This window comes from Lagopus muta, chromosome 3 (assembly GCF_023343835.1).
Source record: "Lagopus muta isolate bLagMut1 chromosome 3, bLagMut1 primary, whole genome shotgun sequence".
Lineage (NCBI taxonomy): Eukaryota > Metazoa > Chordata > Aves > Galliformes > Phasianidae > Lagopus > Lagopus muta.
Window position 1 is genome coordinate 51,627,007 of NC_064435.1, and position 18,204 is coordinate 51,645,210.

Consider the following 18,204-nt stretch of genomic DNA (forward strand, 5'->3'; position numbering starts at 1 on the left):
TAGTATTATTCTCAAGACGTGATTTTCTTTTAATTGCGATTTCGTGGGGTCAGGATATCTGTACAGAACCTTGTAGCGATTTACCCAGTGAGAAAAAGATTTTCATGTACGATTACCTCCTCTTTATTTGTGCATTTATGAATCCTTTTTTCAGAAATTCTTATGTAGCTGCTAATGCTGCTCAAATTGCCATGGTTTTTAAAGAGAATAATGCTTATTGATAGTTCCCACATGCACTGGCAGGCACATCTAAAACCTGTACTTTTGTGTTCACAGCTTGCATAATGTAAAACGTAGAGATTGCTTGTCAAACTAAGTGTCAGCTGAGTTTCCTAGGAAACTCACTGAAGATATTTATAAAACTACAGATCAGCTTAATAATAGATATAATAATGTCAGTAGCTCGTGATTGTTGTTTTTTTAACTTTATCTGTCCATTTTTCTCTTGCTTTAATTTGTTGGCGTACCAAATGGCTATATTTCCAAACAGACCTTCCTTTCAGTGTCTTCCTTCCAGTTTATTTTTTAAAAAAAAGTGATCTGGGCCATTGCACATCAGGTAATACAGACCAACCTACAGCAAAATTAAGGAGAACGTTGATGTCCTACTCATTATCAGAACAACAAAATAAAACCAGAACTGAGAAGTAGAAATACAAATATTGTGTTATAGTTGTATTCACACTTGAGTTGGAAGCCTGAGTTTAAAGTTCATTGCATTTACATGCAAAACAGTTGTTGCAGAATTATCATCAGTATTGAGTGCAGTTTTCTATAGAAGATGCATAAGTAGAAGACCTGTCAGTACTGAGATAAGATGTAGTTCTGTCGAAATAATTCTATCCGTCAGCTGAAAAAGACATGAGTTAAAAAGAGAGGATTGGTGATGCTGATGTCCATTTTTATTCCTTTCTCTGCTATTCTGTTTTCCTCACACTGATCCTTTGAGCCGAGATTTAGGAATTATCATATCTTAAGCACTGTAAATTTGCTCGGGTATGCAACATCTGAAGCTGCATATATGTAAGAGTGTATATTACACCAGACCATAATTATGAAAGGCATTTAATATTAGTAGAAATTAATGTTATTTAGAAAAAGAAAAGTCATTGTTTTCACATTTTAATACAGCTGCGAGACTGAAGCTAATGTGTTTAGAAGTACTGACTCTTTATCTCATCTGGAATCCATTACTTGTACTTGCTACAGAAATTTGCCTGTCAGAGCTATTTTTTGATTCTGTGCTAATTAGCCAAGTAAGGAGCTTCTATGAAGGATGTTCAAGAATTGATTTCCCTTCAAGGAAGTCCAGAGTCTACAAAACTCAGTGCACATTCATTTTACTTCCAAAAGAAATCCTAGGAAACCATCACACACCAGAAAAGTTAATGTTAGGTAAAGCTAAGAAATTTAGCCCAGTCCTAATAGTGGTCAAATGTTGATTTATTGGATGCCAGTGGTATCACTGCAGCCTGGTAGAGTGTTTAGCATTTAGAACCCTGTAAAACACTGCCTTCATTTCAGTATAGATGACATGTGGCCAGCGGCCTTAGAAGCGTAAAAACGTTACAGCTATCTAAACTGATCTTTATTAAGCACTTTGTTGAACAGAGCTGTCTCTTACCTGTGGCATTCCCATTAAGGATGTTTGAAACATATTCTTTTACTTGGAACGTGACTTAGGCCAATATCAAGAACATAACTGCCAATGCTAACAGCCAATAACCATCCTAAAATGCATGTGTACAGGGGAGAGGTGTGCATCGGTGCTAACCACTGAATTACTTAATCATTTTGGATCAATGCTACCAACACGACGTTGGTGTGTGTTGAAGAGTCAAGATGTGATTTATATATCACCTCCAGCAGTAATGCTTCTGCAACAAAAGTACTGATTTGTTTAGTCTAGTGGGATTTGGGATGGGGTCATGTTTGTGTACAAACACTTGCCTTTGCCCACAGTATTAACCATATCAAACTGTTTATAAACTAGACAGAAAATGTTGGGACATATTTGGAGAAACTAAAATGCTGCCCATACAGCTTTGCTAAGGACAGTGAGTACTTGTTGAGGAGGTTCAGCTTGGAAGCATTTTTAATGGGGGTAGGATTGCCATTTTTTTCATCTTATTGTGTGCTGCAAGCTTGAGATTTGCTTGGTGTTCTCAAGGAAAAAACATTTGAGCAGGTTTTGCCTGAGTGCAGCTGCTTCATCATGGTGACCACAGCTTGCTATAAAGATGTACTTTTATATCTTCACATAAATTTATGGTTGCTTTTGATGGGTGAGGAGTAAAAAGTATGAAGTAAAAAGATTATTCTTCTGTCATGTTTATTCAGGATAATTTTGTCATTAGGCACCCCCTATGTTGTGCTAAACAAGAGTTTTTAAACCTGGTGTTTTAACATCACACCTTGATAATGCAGGCTGTACATACTGGATTTTTTTTTTCCTGTTGTAACAGTGGAGGTTCAGAAAGGAAAAAGAGTATAAGTAAATGTATATGCAGCATATTTTCTTTTCCTTTCAGTTAACATCCGTGGGAAAGTACTATGAGAAATACAGTCAGGCTTTTAGAGAGGTGTTTTCAACTGGTCTCTGTGTGTGACCCCGGTGTTAGCAGTGAGTCACATTGCCAGGCAAGAGTTCACTGTTCTCTCCTTCTTTCCCACTGCAATTAAATAAATTCCACATGCACACCCTAGTAAAATCAGGGGGAAAAAAAACTTGCCAGTTGATAAAGAAATTGTGATAATACTGTAGAAGGATGAGTCAGTCAGTGGGATATTCACTGCCAAATACCAAATAACAATGCAGAAATTCAAGAGAGGTTTGAAGTCATGCAGGCAGTAAGGGAAAATGAGCCATCTGGGCTCACACAGAATGTAAGAAATGGGTGAAAGTGAGGGAGGAGAACCTGCCTATTTTAGCTCTGCATATAAAGTCCCATTTTTATATCCTCGTTACTGCTATTCTAACATGTTGTAGAAAAGAATTAAAGTTTGAAGATCTTTAAAATCATTGGAGATCGTGGTATCCCTTTTTTTTAGTTCCTCTCACTCACCGTATGCATTTTACTGAGTTTTGGCATTGTAAGGATTCAAGACTTGTTAACCTCCACATCATGCAGTTTTTTTTCAAGTTCTTAAGCTGTAGTTGCAGTGTTCAATCAGGTCAGATGCAGGAAACATCTGATCTGAACAGGCATTTTTTAAGTGGACCTCCCAAATTGTGATATTGTACTGCATTTGGTCTGTCTGTGAGTACTACCTAACGATAAGTGTAACAGCACTATATTGAGGCAGTGCCTGGGTAAAAAGCTGTTTGGCTCAGAAATTAGAACTGCAAGCAACGTAAGTAAAGCTCTGGGCTCATACATTCACCATTTCACTCGTGTACTACTTTGCAGCTGAAATCTAAACCAGAAAAGGTACTGAAAATGTGCAGTACTAGACAGGATTTTACGTATCTAAATGCATGTTTATTTTTCTTCCAGCTTTTTAGAAAGAATCGACAGCGTCAGCATGGATGACTATACACCCACAGATCAGGTTAGTGTAATTAATGTGATAGGGGCTGAACCAAGACACCCATTTGTACAGATTCTTTATGTAATTTGGTTTAGTCCCAACAGCAGCTGAAATGCAGCAAACCACGTAATTACAAAATGCAGTCTAGCTGTTTAAATAATGGATGTTAAAGAAGAAGAAGCTTTTCAATGTTGTAAGCTTGTGTTTTATTGTTGCTATATGTAGGTCGTGATTCCTGTAATACTTCTGTTATTTCTTCTTGCTTCACGTTCTGCATGAGCCTTGCAGTGTGCCCTTGCAGCTCAGAAAGCAAATGGTATCCTGGCTCCATCAGAAGAGGGGTGGCCAGCAGGGACAGGGAGGTGATTGTCCCCCTCTACTCTGCTCTTGTGAGGCCCCATCTGGAGTACTGTGTCCAGGTGTGGAGCCCCCAGTACAGGAAAGACAGAGCTGATGGAGAGGGTCCAGAGGAGAGCCATGAAGATGATCAGGGGACTGGAGCACCTCCCCTGTTACTGCTCTGTGCCAGTGTCCCACTGCTATCCAGTAGTCTCAGTCAAGATTGTGACCCATGTGATAAACTGCAAATACACATAGTAAAGGAGAACCCTACCCTGGATAATTCAGTCTGTCTACTCAGGATGTATAAGGAAAGGGAGCTCATTAAAAAAAACAGTAATGATCATCATTTCTCATTGTGTAGTCGGGCTGAAATTCAGAAAATAAAGTGACTCGCCAGAGATCAGACAGGGAGGCATGTGGGGCAGAACTTCTACCTTCAGACCCAGTTCAGGTGTACAACCACAAGCCTGTCCAATTACAAAGACAAGTGTCTTGAATTAGAAGGCAATAAAAAGCAAAACTCATGTAGTCAACCTGATCCAGAATAATTTATTAAAGCCCTCCATACATTTTAAAACAAAAGCAGTTGTGTTGAAATTTACTCCATATAGACCTTGTGGTCTGACTTTAGCATCAATATTACTCTGCTGACAGGAGATGTCAGCAAAGCAAAGCCTTGTTTTTCTTTTTGTTATTTATTGTAGTGTTGCCCTGTTTGTTCTTGCAGGGTCTTTCTCTACCTTGAGCAGTCATTCATCATAGGAGGATTTGGCAGTGGCTTCATTATTCAGCTGTCTCAAAATTTTTCCTGATGTTTCCTTTGGGAAGAAATGTCCTTTGTCTGCAAAGATCAGAAGAGGCTTTTGGTATTTGGCAGGCAGAAAACTTCTGCTCCAGTAGCAGTGCTGGGTAGTCAGGGCTAAAAAACTGCTGGTGATGGTGATGGCACAGAGTGAGCCAGTTGCTTGAGATGTGCACCATAAATTGCTTTTACCTACCTCCTTTGAGAACCTAGGAAATCATTTTTTTAATTATTAGAAAACGTTATTTATTTATAAAGTACTACTAGCATGAAAAATAAGAAAGAAATGCCAGATTTACCTGCAACCTAAATTCTGTTCCCCTGTGCACTGTAATAGAGTTTTAATTACTTAGTCACAAGCTATTATTTCCATAGGATTCCTGTCTCATTCTGTACAAAAGAGGGCAGAATTAATGTTGCCTGGGCAACTGTAAATCTGGAGTTTTCTTGCAGTTGAGTACTTGACTTTACAATACAGACAGTGTGTTTTCTTAGTTTTATGTAACTTCAGCATTCATTATCCACGTCACATATATGATTGTGGGACAATCAGTAAGAGATTTCAGTGTGCACTAAAGAGAACATGCATACGGTATTCACAAGGCAGATTCAAATACGATATTTGTGTATCTGTTGTGTCAAAATGGACAGGTATACCAGCAAGTCTGATTGAACTCTAATTAAACAGAACATATCTTTTCAGGGAAAATACTATAGCATGCATTTTAAAGCAAAATCAGGATAGAAAAGAATGTCACTAATCAGCTTCCATGTTCTCATTTTCAGGACCTATTACGATGCAGAGTTTTGACATCAGGGATTTTTGAAACAAGGTTTCAAGTAGATAAAGTAAATTTCCAGTAAGTCTATTAGTAATGATTTATGAATGTTTTACTAATCTTAACAACTCAGATGTCTGTTTTCATGTCTTCCTGGCATAATTGGGCATAGGGTGAATGTCAGGGTTGTTTGGTTTAGGTGAGTTTTTGTAGCTGTTTCCTTAGATCCTAGTAAAATTCCCTTATACTTCATTGAAAAAATAAAAGATGATACTAGTCATGTATTAGTGCTGCTCTGTTGTGGGGACATTTTTACTAACTCATTCATTTAGATAGCACTGCAAACTCATACTTTTGGGATAAGATCTGGCAGAACTTAGTGTCATTCCACAAGCCACAATTTGAATACCGGTACAGTTAAATGTCTTGCTCCTTCTTTCTTCTTCTGGAGAGCTGCAAGTTCTGTGTTGTGCAGCATCTCTGTTAAAGTACTGCCAGGCTACCTCCACACTGGTTCTCATCCAAAAAGGTAGCAGTGCTGGTGGGGGACAAGTTGCCTTTGTGTTCTTCTCCTTGAACGCCTGCACTCTCTCTACCACACTTCAAAAGATGATGAAACCTCTGTTTGTTTGTAATACAATAGCCCCAACCATCTATACCATGTGCATTTCTGTACACCACAAAGGCAGCAATTTTCTTATTGTATGGATTCAGCAGTACTCTTGCACCCGGGTGGTGGCAACCCCCACTGTCAGTACAAGCTGGGGGACAAAAGGATAGACCACAGCCCTGCCAAAAAGGACTTGGGAGTAGTGGTGATAGTAGGTGGATATGAGCTAGCAGTGTGTCTTTGCAGCCCAGAAAGCCAACTGTATACTGGGCTGCATGGCCAGCAGGTCAGGGGAGGTGATCCTGCCCCTCTGTTCTGTGCTGGTGACGCTTCACCTAAAGTATTGCATCCAGATGTGGAGTCCTCAGTACAGGAGAGACATGGACATGTTGGAGTGCATTGAGAGGAGGGCCACAGTAATGATCCCAGGTTTAGAGTACCTCTACTACAAGGATGGGCTGAGAGAGCTAGGGCTGTTCAGCCTGAAGAGGAGAAGGCTCTGGGCAGACTTTCAGTATCTAAAAGGGGGCTGTAAGAGAGAAGGGGACAGACTCTTTAGCAGAGTCTGTTGTGATAGAACAAGGGAAAGTGGTTTCAAGCTAAAAGAGATTTAGACTGGATATAAGGAAGAAGTTTTTTACAGTAAGGCTGGTAAGGCAGTGGAACAGGTTGCCCAGATAGGTGATGTGTGCCATGTCCCTGGAGACATCCAAGGTCAAGCTCGATGGAGCTCTGAGCAACCTGATTTGCCGTAGGTGTCACTGTTCATTGCAGGGGAGTTGGACTAGGTGACCTTTAAAAGTCCCTTCCAACTCAAAGGATTCTATGATTCAGTGATTCTCCCTGGGGGAGCGGGGCAGGCGGAGTGGGGCAGTGCTCTGGCATGCAGCACAGCAGCTGCAAACCTCTGTTCCCTTCAGGCAGTTATTTTACTGCTGCTGTCCTCAAAGCTGCCAGATTCATAAACTGAACCCTTGTGCTGCATGCATGCTTCGTGTGACTTTCCTAATGCACATGAGTGACGTAACATCCTATGGCTTTTTAACAGCATGTTTGATGTAGGTGGCCAAAGAGATGAGAGAAGAAAATGGATCCAATGCTTTAACGGTAAGTAAAAATGTTCCACATTTTAATTTCAAATTTGCTTTGTGCGGAGCGAGCAGCTTAGCATTTGTATTGTCTTACGCTGAGAACATAGCGTGTCTCTAATAGGGAAGTCCAACATGATAAATATTTTCTTGAGGCCTTTGGGGCAATAGGGGAGCAATGGCAGTATTACCATGAGGAGTATGTGCTGTGATAACAGAAACTTCCTTTCTCTCTCCCTTCTTTCTTCTGTGTGCTTTGTCCAGATGTCACGGCTATAATCTTTGTTGTGGCTTGCAGCAGCTACAACATGGTAATAAGGGAAGACAATAACACAAACAGACTACGGGAATCCCTGGACCTTTTCAAAAGTATCTGGAATAATAGGTAAAATACACCTCTTTTTTTCCTCCCACTGCAATTCAGCTACAATCCAACTCCCTACAGATTTAGATTCCTTTTAGCACATGGTCAGATTGACTGTTCAGAAAATGCCCAAGGCAGGGCCAGGCCATGAGGTGCAATGGCCAGAGTGATGCATGGATACTTAGCCAAATAGCAATATAAATCTATTCCTAGTGGTGAATGAGTAATGACAACACACAGGATTAGGTAATTAAAAGTTTCTAGCATACAGCTCTTAGGATGGTCTACACTGAGAGGTGACTGATGGTAAAGTGAGGAAAAACACTAAGCCAGGTCCCAAAGGTACGTTGTCACAGCGATGGTTAGGCACTAACTGGCTAAGAAGAGAGATTATCTACTTTTGATCATCACATACAAGTCATCTTAACAGACAGCACCTTTGTGTGGATGAACTATTAGTTAAGACAGTGCAGTTTTCCAGCCTTTGTCTCTTGGTTCAGCAAAACCCAGTGAAGTAGACAGAAATGTCAAATTTCAGGAACTGCCATCATTTTCCAAACTTAATTTCAGAAATCGAGTTTAGAAAACAGTGATTCAAGACTGTTCATGTCAGTGATATCTACAGGAGATTTTAGAAATGTATGCACAGATCTTATAAATACATCTATCAGCCCAGGTAATAATTAACATAATAATTCCAGTTCCATTATTTTTCTGTTAACCAAGTTCTAAATATTGCACATAGGGACAACCAGTAAATTTTCCATTGGTGTGATGTGTTTCCTTTGATAAATGTGTCAGAAATAATTCAAACATATGGTTTGTTTCTGACAGGTGGTTACGGACCATTTCTATCATTTTATTCTTGAATAAGCAGGACATGCTGGCTGAAAAAGTCTTGGCAGGGAAATCAAAAATTGAAGATTACTTTCCTGAATACGCGCATTACACCGTACCTGAGGATGGTAAGATTTTTCACCACTTGAGGGGTTTGGCTAGCTGGGATAGCCCGTTCCATTGCTCTGTCTCATACACACACACATGCACATTCACAAACACACACATGTTGTTGTTCAGTGTGTGTGAGGTCAGGCAGCTGCTCCATCCTGTACTGCCTGTGTGGATCAGTGGATGCCGAGGACATGGCACATGGCCCAGTGCTGCCTCAGGCTCAGGAGGCTCTGGTGCTGGGGGGTCTGGCAGAGACATGGCTTACGTCCTCCTTTGCCCATCAACAGCAGCTTAGGTTATAGAAGTAAAGGTAATAATGAGGTGTGTGCACCTTCCATTCAGGCTGAAACATTGAGAGTCTAATAATGAGTTTCAAATGCAAAGGATAAATAAACTTTCCCAAAATCTGAGTTAGGTGGGCACTAGTTTTATAACCATAGGGGTTCCAGAAATCTTCAGTCACTGTCACACGAATCTCTCTGTACCAAGAGTAGACCCCACTAAAACTGAGAGTTTGAGTAAATTATTAAAATGAACATTTCCCATAGTAAAGCAAGTTGCCAGAATAAGGTAGCTTTTCATTTTTATCAGCAGGATTTCACAGTAGATATCCTGAGTGATTCAGAATATCCACACACAAACCAGCTCTCTGTCTTTAACCCATGGTTGCTCATTTATTCCCTAACTTTAGACAGTGTTATTTAAGGACAAAAGCACTGAACTGTAAGCCACTGGTTATGCAGCTGCTCTCTGTTTACCCCTGCTGCTCCAGATAAGAGTAGAAAATATTTCCATATTCAGATAAATTCTGTCCTTTATCACATTACACTTAAAAGCATTTAATGTGGTATCTTAGTCAAGGAGAAACCACACCAAAGGGAAGTGAATAGATTATCTCTTCCCTGCACTGTTTAGTTTTCACACTTGGGGTAAATACAGAGGTAGATAGAGATGACTTAACCTCCTGACAGACAGCACCAAGTAATGAGTCTCGTGTACAGCAAGATTTTAATCTCAGACCCTTTGTATGTTTAAGTGGCAGTACATCTAAGTAATCTTCCCACGTGGGGCCTGGAAGAAAAATACATTTTTATAAAGCATTTGTAATGCTGTGGCATTTCTTCAAGTGTAACCTTGCACTGAATCTTGCACTGTTTTTTTAAACCCAAATTCCTGCTTTTAGAATCTCTGCTCCAGAGGTGCTCTCGTGTTGCACAAGCCAGAGAGCTGTTCTTGTAATCATATTTTCTGATAAAGATAAATCCCAACTGCCACTTCTTTTATTACCTATGTGAACAAATTTATGGATGTGAGTAAACCTCTTCACGTGTGAGAAATGACACTTGCAAAAACATCAGTAATGTTCAGGTCCCTGAGAGATACCAAATGCTTAGAAGTTTGTTTCAGATTTTACAGTACTTTTCCATTTTAGAGTTGTGTATCCAGAGTCTCATGTGGATATTCAGTATTTTAATTTCTGTATCAAGGGACTACTTCCTCCTCACTAAATCTTCTGTTGTGAAAAAGAGAATATTGATTGCCTTTCCTGTTTCTCATATAACTTATTTTTAATTGAACAGCAACTCCAGATGCAGGAGAAGACCCCAAAGTCACAAGAGCCAAGTTCTTCATCCGGGATGAGTTCTTAGTGAGTAATTTTGATCTTATGTATGATCCTATCATAGGAAATACAGGCAGATGGCATCGTTTATTTAGGGAAAACTGACGAGGTTTTGCAGAAAGCTCGAAGGAGAGGGGAGTGTCTGGCAATTCCCTAATTCTTTTCAGCTGCCTGTCTTACAGAACTTTCTCCAGTGCTTGCACATTTTTCTGCCCGTTTATTGTGAAGTCACCTGCCTCCTATCTATCTCTTGGATACAAGCAATTATCAGTCACGCAATCACAGCTTCCTCCCAGAACCAGGGGGCTTCATCCAAAATAACTCATGTCTTCAGTCATACCAAGTCAATCTAGCCAAGCAGGATTGGAGACCAGAACTAAGGCTTAGAACTTTGAATATTGCCCTACTTATAGAAACTGTATGGGGGTGTTCCAGAGAACAAGTTTAAACATTAGAATGAAGATGTTTAAAGTCATTATGCGTTTACAAATATTGTTAGGATTTATAGCTGTTGAATCAACAGCAAAGAAAGAAGCAATTAATTATGTTCACACTTTGGGGATTTCCATTCACTGCCTTAACCTTCCTGATTATGAGGAAAATAATCAGATTGCACTGTGTTGAATAAGAGTTACCAAAAAAAGAACACTGTGAGCCAAATCTCTCTGCAGTAGTGCCAAAGTGCTGTGAAGCAGATGACACTGAGGGTGTCCAGTTTGGAAGGGGGGTCCAAGAGAACCAGATTACAGGAAAACTGGAGCAAGACTCCTCACCTTTTTGTGTAAATAAATACACCAAGGGCGAGATTCTCACCTTTGATGACTCACGTGCGTTGTACTAAAGCCACCTGCGAACCAAGCAGAGAGGCAATGGGCTTTGCAACCACATGAAAAGCCAGCTATGCATCTGCAGAGGCTCTTAGTAGACACAGGTGCTATGGGTGCAGGATAAGAGTTTGGGCTGGGCCCAGCACCTGCCAGCAGCAGACAGCTTGCCCTGTAGGTCTGGCAGAGAGTGTCTCCTACATGAGGAATTGTCAGGTGCCTCTCTCCTGGCTTTGTGCTTTGTATTTTTCAACATGATGTAGCCATTTAACAGTTGCTTTAAACCTTGCACCAGTTTGAGAGGAAGTCTTGTAAGTGAGGCATTTCTGGTCAGATGTGTGGTCTGAAGAGCCTGTGTGCATCCTTCTTAATGTTGGCAGCCAGGGTCAGAGGTCAGTGGCCCTGTGACCAGAGGGGATAGAGAGAAACAATCCAGTGGGGAGGGGAGCTGGAAGGAAGAGGTGTTCATTTTCAGCCTGCAGCCTTCTTGACTCTGCTTGTGTACGTTTCTGTCTAAGTCTTTTCACTTATGACCTTGTCCTGCCCTGCCATGTTTTCAGCCATGACTCAAACGAGTCTGATTTTACTCTTTTATTATCATTCTTAACTGTGGGAGCAGGTGTGCTTAAGTCAGGGATTTATGTGAAAATCATAACTGCTTCAAGACCCTATAGCTCCCCTTCAGCTCACCAGGCTGTAGATACACATGCTTTTGTGTTCCTGGTAAATTTAAAACAAATAATTTGAATACAGGAGGATAAATATAAAATCCTCTCCGACAAATTCAGCTGCAAGGTAATGTGTGAGCATGAGGAAGGCAAAATACATTGGCCACTGATATTGGAATCAGTGTAGCTGCCCGTGGCATCCACTGCATTCAGCTGTGCAGTGCTGATGGAACTGGAGCCATTAATTTTTAACCATGGAAAATGCTGGGTGCGGCCTGGCAGGGAGCTCACTGCTGCTGCTGGGCTTCCCATCAGCTCTGCTGTCAGCAGCAACGTTTTCTCTTTGGCATCCCCCATTGCAGGAAACGTGCTTTATAGGAAATTCCCCTTCCTTCTGACATGGGCAGAGGGCACAGGAGCATCCTTTCTCCTCCCATGCTCTTCATTTCTCATTGTTCAGCATCCTCCCTATCCCACTTTTGGTGTTCTGTACACAGCATTCTCCATCTGCTGATATTTTAATACACTGCCAGTATGAAGGCAGTCCCTGTTAAATCAGAGGCATGGCCGCTCCGATTCATTCTGGTTTTTAAAAAGCTGTTTCAGGAGCTGCTGTTCAAAGGCAGTGTCTGAATGCTTGTGTCCTCGCTGGGAACTGTCATCCCCTCCCCTAGATATCAAAAAACCTTAAATGAGAGACCTGCCAGGGCCCAAAGACTACAGTCTTAGAAATTGATCCTTTGACCAAGTATCACCAGAGCAGTGATGTGTAGGAGTGGCTGCACAAGATAAGCACAGGCAAGCACTTAATGAAAGAACAATTATTTTAGTGAAGCACAAGGAAAAGACTGAACATTATTAAATTGGTAGGGCTTGGCTCTGAAGACAGTCTTGCTTCCTTCCAGCAAACAGCTGCTGTAAGCACACTGTGCAGAGATGCTGTTGTGCTCATTGCAGTGTGCTGAGATCATGCTGCTTGAAGGGAACTGCCTGAAGGAGGAGGAAAGCACTGCAGCAGTTAGAGGCTGCAGAAGTAGGTGGAGCTCAGTGCAAAGGGGTCGAGCATCCCTGCAAGCAGTCAGAGCAGACCTCTAGGGTGCCTGAGTTGGGAATGATGGTGAATGGAGTTAAATCCAGCTGACCACAAATCACTAGTGGTGTTCCATAATGGCCAGCTAGTATTGGGGCTTGTCATGTTTAATATCTTCAGTGATGATCTGGATGAGGGGATTGAGTGTACTCTCAGTCCTGCACTTTGGTCACAACAATGAAAGGCTACAGGCCTGGGGATGGAAAGCTGCACGGAGGAAAAGGATCTGGGGGTGTTAGTTGACAGCCAGCTGAATGCGAGCCAGCAGTGTGCACAGGTGGCCAAGAAGGCCAATGGCATCCTGAGTTGTATCAGAAATAGTGCAGCCAGCAGGAGCAGGGAAGTGATTCTCTCTCTCTGCTCTGCAGTGGTGAGGCTGCACCTCAAGTGCCTTGTTCAGTTTTGGGTCCCTCACTACAAGAAAGACAGAGGCCCTGGAGCGTGTCCAGAGAAGGGCAATGGAGTTGTGAGGGGTCTGGAACAGATGAGGGAACTGGGATTGTTCAGTGGAGGAGTGGAGGCTCAGTGGAGACCTTATCGCTCTTTACAACCTGAAGGGAGGTTGTGGCAAGATGGAGGTGCGCCTCTTCTCCCATCTAACAGTGATGGGATGAGAGGTAATGGCCTCAAGTTGCACCAGGAGAGTGTCAGGGTGGATGTTAGGGAAAATCTTGTCCAAAAGAGTGGCGCAGCATTGGAAGCAGCTGCCCAAGGAGGAGGTGGAGTCACCATCCCTGGAGGTGATTCATGATGAGGCGCTGAGGGACATTGTTAGAGTGCGTGGTGGTGGTAGGCTGATGGTTGGACAGGAAGATCTTAGAAATCTTCTCCAAACTCAATGTTTCTATGATTCTAAAAACAGCAGTAATTTGAAGCAGTGATCTAAAAAAAACCAGGCTGGACCATCATCTTAGGGCCAACTTTTCTTCTTTTTCCTCCAAGGAAAAAGATTTAGTAACTGGACTCTCTTTACTGCATTTGAGTGACATGTTACCCATCATGTAGATCTGCAAGGGGAAAAAAAAAAAAAAATAAAGAGAGAAGCAGATGATGCATTAAAAACAGAAGCACTACTGCACTTCTTAGTGTTTCTATAGTAGCACCACAGTTGATTTCCAGGCATGACATTGTCTGTTCAGCACTAAGGCTCTGGTTACCCCCAGAGTTACAAGATGGTGATCTCCCCAAACATTTCTAGCAGGTTTGGAAGCCTGTATCCTGCACGTGGAAAAACAGAATTAGCAGTTTAATTGAGTTTCAGAATTTTGCCACTATTTAAGTAATTTGTAAAACTTTTCCGTTTCTTTATTGTTTAGTGTAATTCATGCTTCAGGTATGGTCTGAACAACTGACCCGTCAACTGAACAGGGTGTTAAATCTGTATTTCTCATTAAGGTAATTCCTGAGCTAGGTATTAAATGTAGCATAGTAAAATGGAATTCTTGTTTAGTATATATTTAGAAGCCCTGTGTTTAATCAGCGTAGAGTGTCTCCGTTTTCCTGCAAATCTCTGCAACTTCTTATTGATCTAATTATGTAAATCATTGCTTTTAAATGTCAGTCATTTGCATATCTAGCTGTGCATATTGAAAAGGCCTTTCCCATGGGTAAAACAAATCTCTGTGTTACAGTCCAGAGAGAAAAAGCATTGCCCAGATAGAAAAAAAGCATTGCCTTTTGTTGCTTAACCGCTGGAACTTGTAACAACATTCAGGGAGGATTTACCAAAGGATTATGCCAAGAATTGACCTCCTTCTTTCATGCATAGTCTTCAAGATATATGATCCAGGATGGGCTTACATCAGTCAGTCCCACAGTGGCAGGGAACAAAGTTACAATTTTTAACATACTGTAAGATGCTGAGGCTTTTTAACAAGATAACCAGAGATCTGGTTGATGTTAGAGCTTCAGTTAGCAGCCTGAAGGGTTGTGCAGCAGTGAACGTGTAACTCCAAGTGGTGTGATGTGTGCTGGCTCTGTGTGCCTGCTGCTGTTCCACAGGGACTTAGCCTCTGTCCTGGGAATTCCAGCGTGCTTCGGGCTCAGAATTGACACCAAGTCTTCAGGAGTTCAAAAACGTATCACACAATGGTACTACAAAAAAAAGGAGAAAATAATTGCTAGGGTAGACCTTGGCAGGATGCAGCACTGCCCACAGCACAAGTTTGCTGTACGGTGATGAACAGAGTGCCAGTACACCCATCCCATAATATCACCCATGACTCTTTTTTCCCTCCATTTCAAAACTGTGATTCGTTTTGGAACACCCCAAAGTCCTTCCCTTTTTTTATTTCAGCTGTTAGGTATATGATGCGCCATTTCCCAGGTTTTGGGTCTCTAGTAAGGCCACAGGTCACTGGGAGGGGAAACTGGTAGGGAGCAGCCCCCAGCAGGACCCCTAACCCTTCTCCCTGCCTGTTTCCACAGAGGATAAGCACGGCGAGCGGAGACGGCCGGCACTACTGCTACCCGCACTTCACGTGCGCCGTGGACACAGAGAACATCCGCAGAGTGTTCAACGACTGCAGGGACATCATCCAGAGGATGCACCTCCGCCAGTACGAACTCTTGTGAGGGGATCGCCGTGGAACCTGTGGTTTTAAATTCTTTGCTCCTTACTCTTTCTCTTGATACTACCCCACACAGGGTGGAAGAATATACTATAGAAATGTCAGTCTCTTCACTTGGTTTACTTTAATTATTTAACCGTAAAGCTGATTTGAAGCGAGTTTGGGTTGGTTTTCCTTCATGCTTTTTGGGACTATTTTTGTGCTTTATTTTGACATGCCACTTCTTCGTCATTCCACTAAGCCCTTTGGCTACCTCTGTTCCCTCGGGTTTTGTTGTTGAAAGCGAGCACGACCCGCGGCGCGTTGCGGTGGGTCGGTGCCAGTTCGGAGCGGGATGTTGGCTGGACGACGCTAAGTCACGGCGCTCCCTCCGTGTGGGTTTCCTTTTTAACGTGACATTGAAGAGTACTTGATGGGTGAAAAAGATTAATGCACTTTGTATCAGGTTATTAAATACTGTCGAGGAAGTAGACACACAATGTAGCAGCACCACAATATTTATTACTCCGTCACAGTTTTTAGCATTTCTGAGTTGCAGGTCAACTGATACGGTGACCTCCTCTTTTAAGCCGTTACTGGCGCAGGAAGTAGAGTAGATACTGAGAGGAATAGTGAAGACAAAGCAATTTCTCTGGGGTTCCGGAGCTCAGCGTCTCTGCGCACCTCAGGTGTTTGAATCACAGCTCCTTTTCAGCCTGTCGCATCTAGGCAGAAAATTGACCGCCCTCACTTACGTTGTTTGTGCTGTCCACAAATGATCCTTTTTGTTCCGATCATTCTTGGACGACGGTCCTCTCCCTATATATATTTTTTTGTTTTACTGCTGGTTTATTATATTGTACAGACTGTAAAATGTAATATTATTTTGTACAACTTTATTGAAGAAAAATACTTGTAGAAGATCTTTGTGCCTTGATTATGGCTGTACCTGTAAAATGAGCTAAGATGTAAGTATGTTTTTGATTGCGCTGTACAGCTTGATGTCAACCTTACCTGCAGCAGTGACTGGAGGTAAGAACTTTATCTGTAGAGTTTAGGGGTTTTTTTCTGGTTTATATAAAAATGCTCTTTAGTATAAAAATTATAAATTATGCAAATTAACCACTTACCTTTCCCAGTGAGGTATTACCGTCACCGGATGTTGCAGCAAACATGCCTTTCTCTTTCGAAGTCTCAGCTTTAAAACATTGGAATTCATTCGAGTGTCCAAATTGCAACCTGGTGTTGTTTTAATGGGAACCGAGGATTTATTATTATTATTATTATTATTATTATTATTATTATTCTTTTTTTCCTTTCTGTTTAGAAAATATGTTCGGTAATTCTTCGGTCATTCATAGAACTTCACAATGGCACAGACCGATTGTGAACGTGCAAAGCAGCATTCTGTAGAGCTCTTCGATCTCTGTACCAACAGCGGCTTTCATTGTGCAAGTAAATAGCGAGAAAGAAGACAAAAGTTGTATCGACCCTCGTGTCTGGCCTAAGAGAATTACAAGATGACATTTTTATTTCTCTTTTAATAAAGAGACACGTTAGAAAATTGTTTTATTTTAAATATTGTAGAATCAAAATGTGTGAATATTTCTCAAACTTGAATAATTTATGCAAATGACATTCTCAAAAACAAGTTGTGGTACAGTACAATATATAAAAGCAAGAATTGCTGTAGCAATAAGGCATGTCCTTTTTAGTAACTATAACACTGCTTTATATTTTATACATAGGTGTTTTCTGTCTGTGACTATATACTTTTCCTGTGTCCAAGATAACCTGTACAAATGTCTAAAATTACAGTTGCAATAACAGAAACCTAGCGAAGTGTTAGACTACATTACTTCACAGAGTGTTTTACCACACTTGGACCGTTCCCACTCCTCGTTTTAAAGTTAGGGAGAGATTAAGAGCTGACACGTTCCCGACGTTGGCCTCCAACTCGGCGCTTCGATCAGTGTTTTGCTGTAAGCACCGCTGGTGGTTACAAACCCCTGCCACCACCTCTCAAATTCAAGTCAGACTGCGGCCCACCGCAGTCCTTGTTTCTATTTGATGACAAACAACCCCATTGTAGACACGACAATATGACCATTTCTTCTTCTCAGAAACGTGTAGACTTTAATACGTGCAAGTTGAGTCATCAGATATTGCCCAGAAAGCGAAGGGCTGAGTGGACTGAGCTAGTCAACAAACCCCCTGAATGCAGAGATTCTCTCGCTTCCCGCGCCAATGAAAGTACCGGGACAAGTAACAGCAGACGGTCTCGGCCTCAGAAGCAGCCCCTGCCCCAAGAGCTACCAGCAGGAGCTTTGCTGGGGTGGGTGGCGAGACACGGTGAGGTTTGTGGCACCCTCCCTTAGGCACAGTGCGCAGAGGTGCTGAGCTCTGCTCCAGCGCTGCCACCCGGCCGGGGACTCCTTGCAGCTGCCGCCTCCCCAGCACAGAGCCGCTGCACTTCGCAGTGGGACACTACAGAAACGCTAAGAGCCGGCAGCCCTGCGGGAGCCTGCAACAGGAGGCGCCTGCCCCTAGCGCCTGCCTGCAGCTGGGGGCTGAGGCACAGGACAACGTTACTGCAGCTGTAGTTGACCTTCCTTCTTGCAGAGCGGCAGCCGGAGGGCCCCTCACCGCACAGATCTCTGGGATGCAATAGGGCCCTCTTTTTTAAGCCCATCATAGCACATCTTTTTAAAAATAGCAGCTTGAGGTGTCAACCTACTTTTGTTTTAAGCAGGTTTCAGGTGTTGTACCAGCAAACTGGATCTGCGAGGCTTCTTCGTGTTGCTGTCTGGTAGATGCTAAACGGTAGCCATCCAATAGTTTGGTGTGACAGGAACTGCAAGGTTTCTTGTCCCTCGCGTAGGACATTCTAAAAAGGTTATGGAAATCTGCATCTCTCAGTGCCGATGTCTCTTGCTTCTGCCTGACCCTACCAAATAGACGTGTGACAGCAGAAGGGCCACGCAG

At 42.2% G+C, this 18,204-nt stretch overlaps 1 protein-coding gene across 2 annotated transcripts in view; it reads left to right on the top strand.

The window, feature by feature from the left end:
* The window catches only part of GNAL (G protein subunit alpha L), a 111,645-nt gene extending 96,301 nt beyond the window's left edge, over positions 1 to 15,344 (top strand). For both annotated transcript variants that reach the window (XM_048939154.1, XM_048939153.1), the window contains 7 exons: positions 3,498 to 3,552; positions 5,462 to 5,535; positions 7,113 to 7,171; positions 7,417 to 7,537; positions 8,351 to 8,481; positions 10,048 to 10,115; positions 15,098 to 15,344. In XM_048939154.1, the coding sequence (XP_048795111.1) occupies positions 3,498 to 3,552; positions 5,462 to 5,535; positions 7,113 to 7,171; positions 7,417 to 7,537; positions 8,351 to 8,481; positions 10,048 to 10,115; positions 15,098 to 15,244 (655 nt within the window). In that variant the 3' untranslated portion in view covers positions 15,245 to 15,344. The remainder of the gene's footprint in view (positions 1 to 3,497; positions 3,553 to 5,461; positions 5,536 to 7,112; positions 7,172 to 7,416; positions 7,538 to 8,350; positions 8,482 to 10,047; positions 10,116 to 15,097) is intronic.
* Positions 15,345 to 18,204: the final 2,860 nt, after the last annotated feature.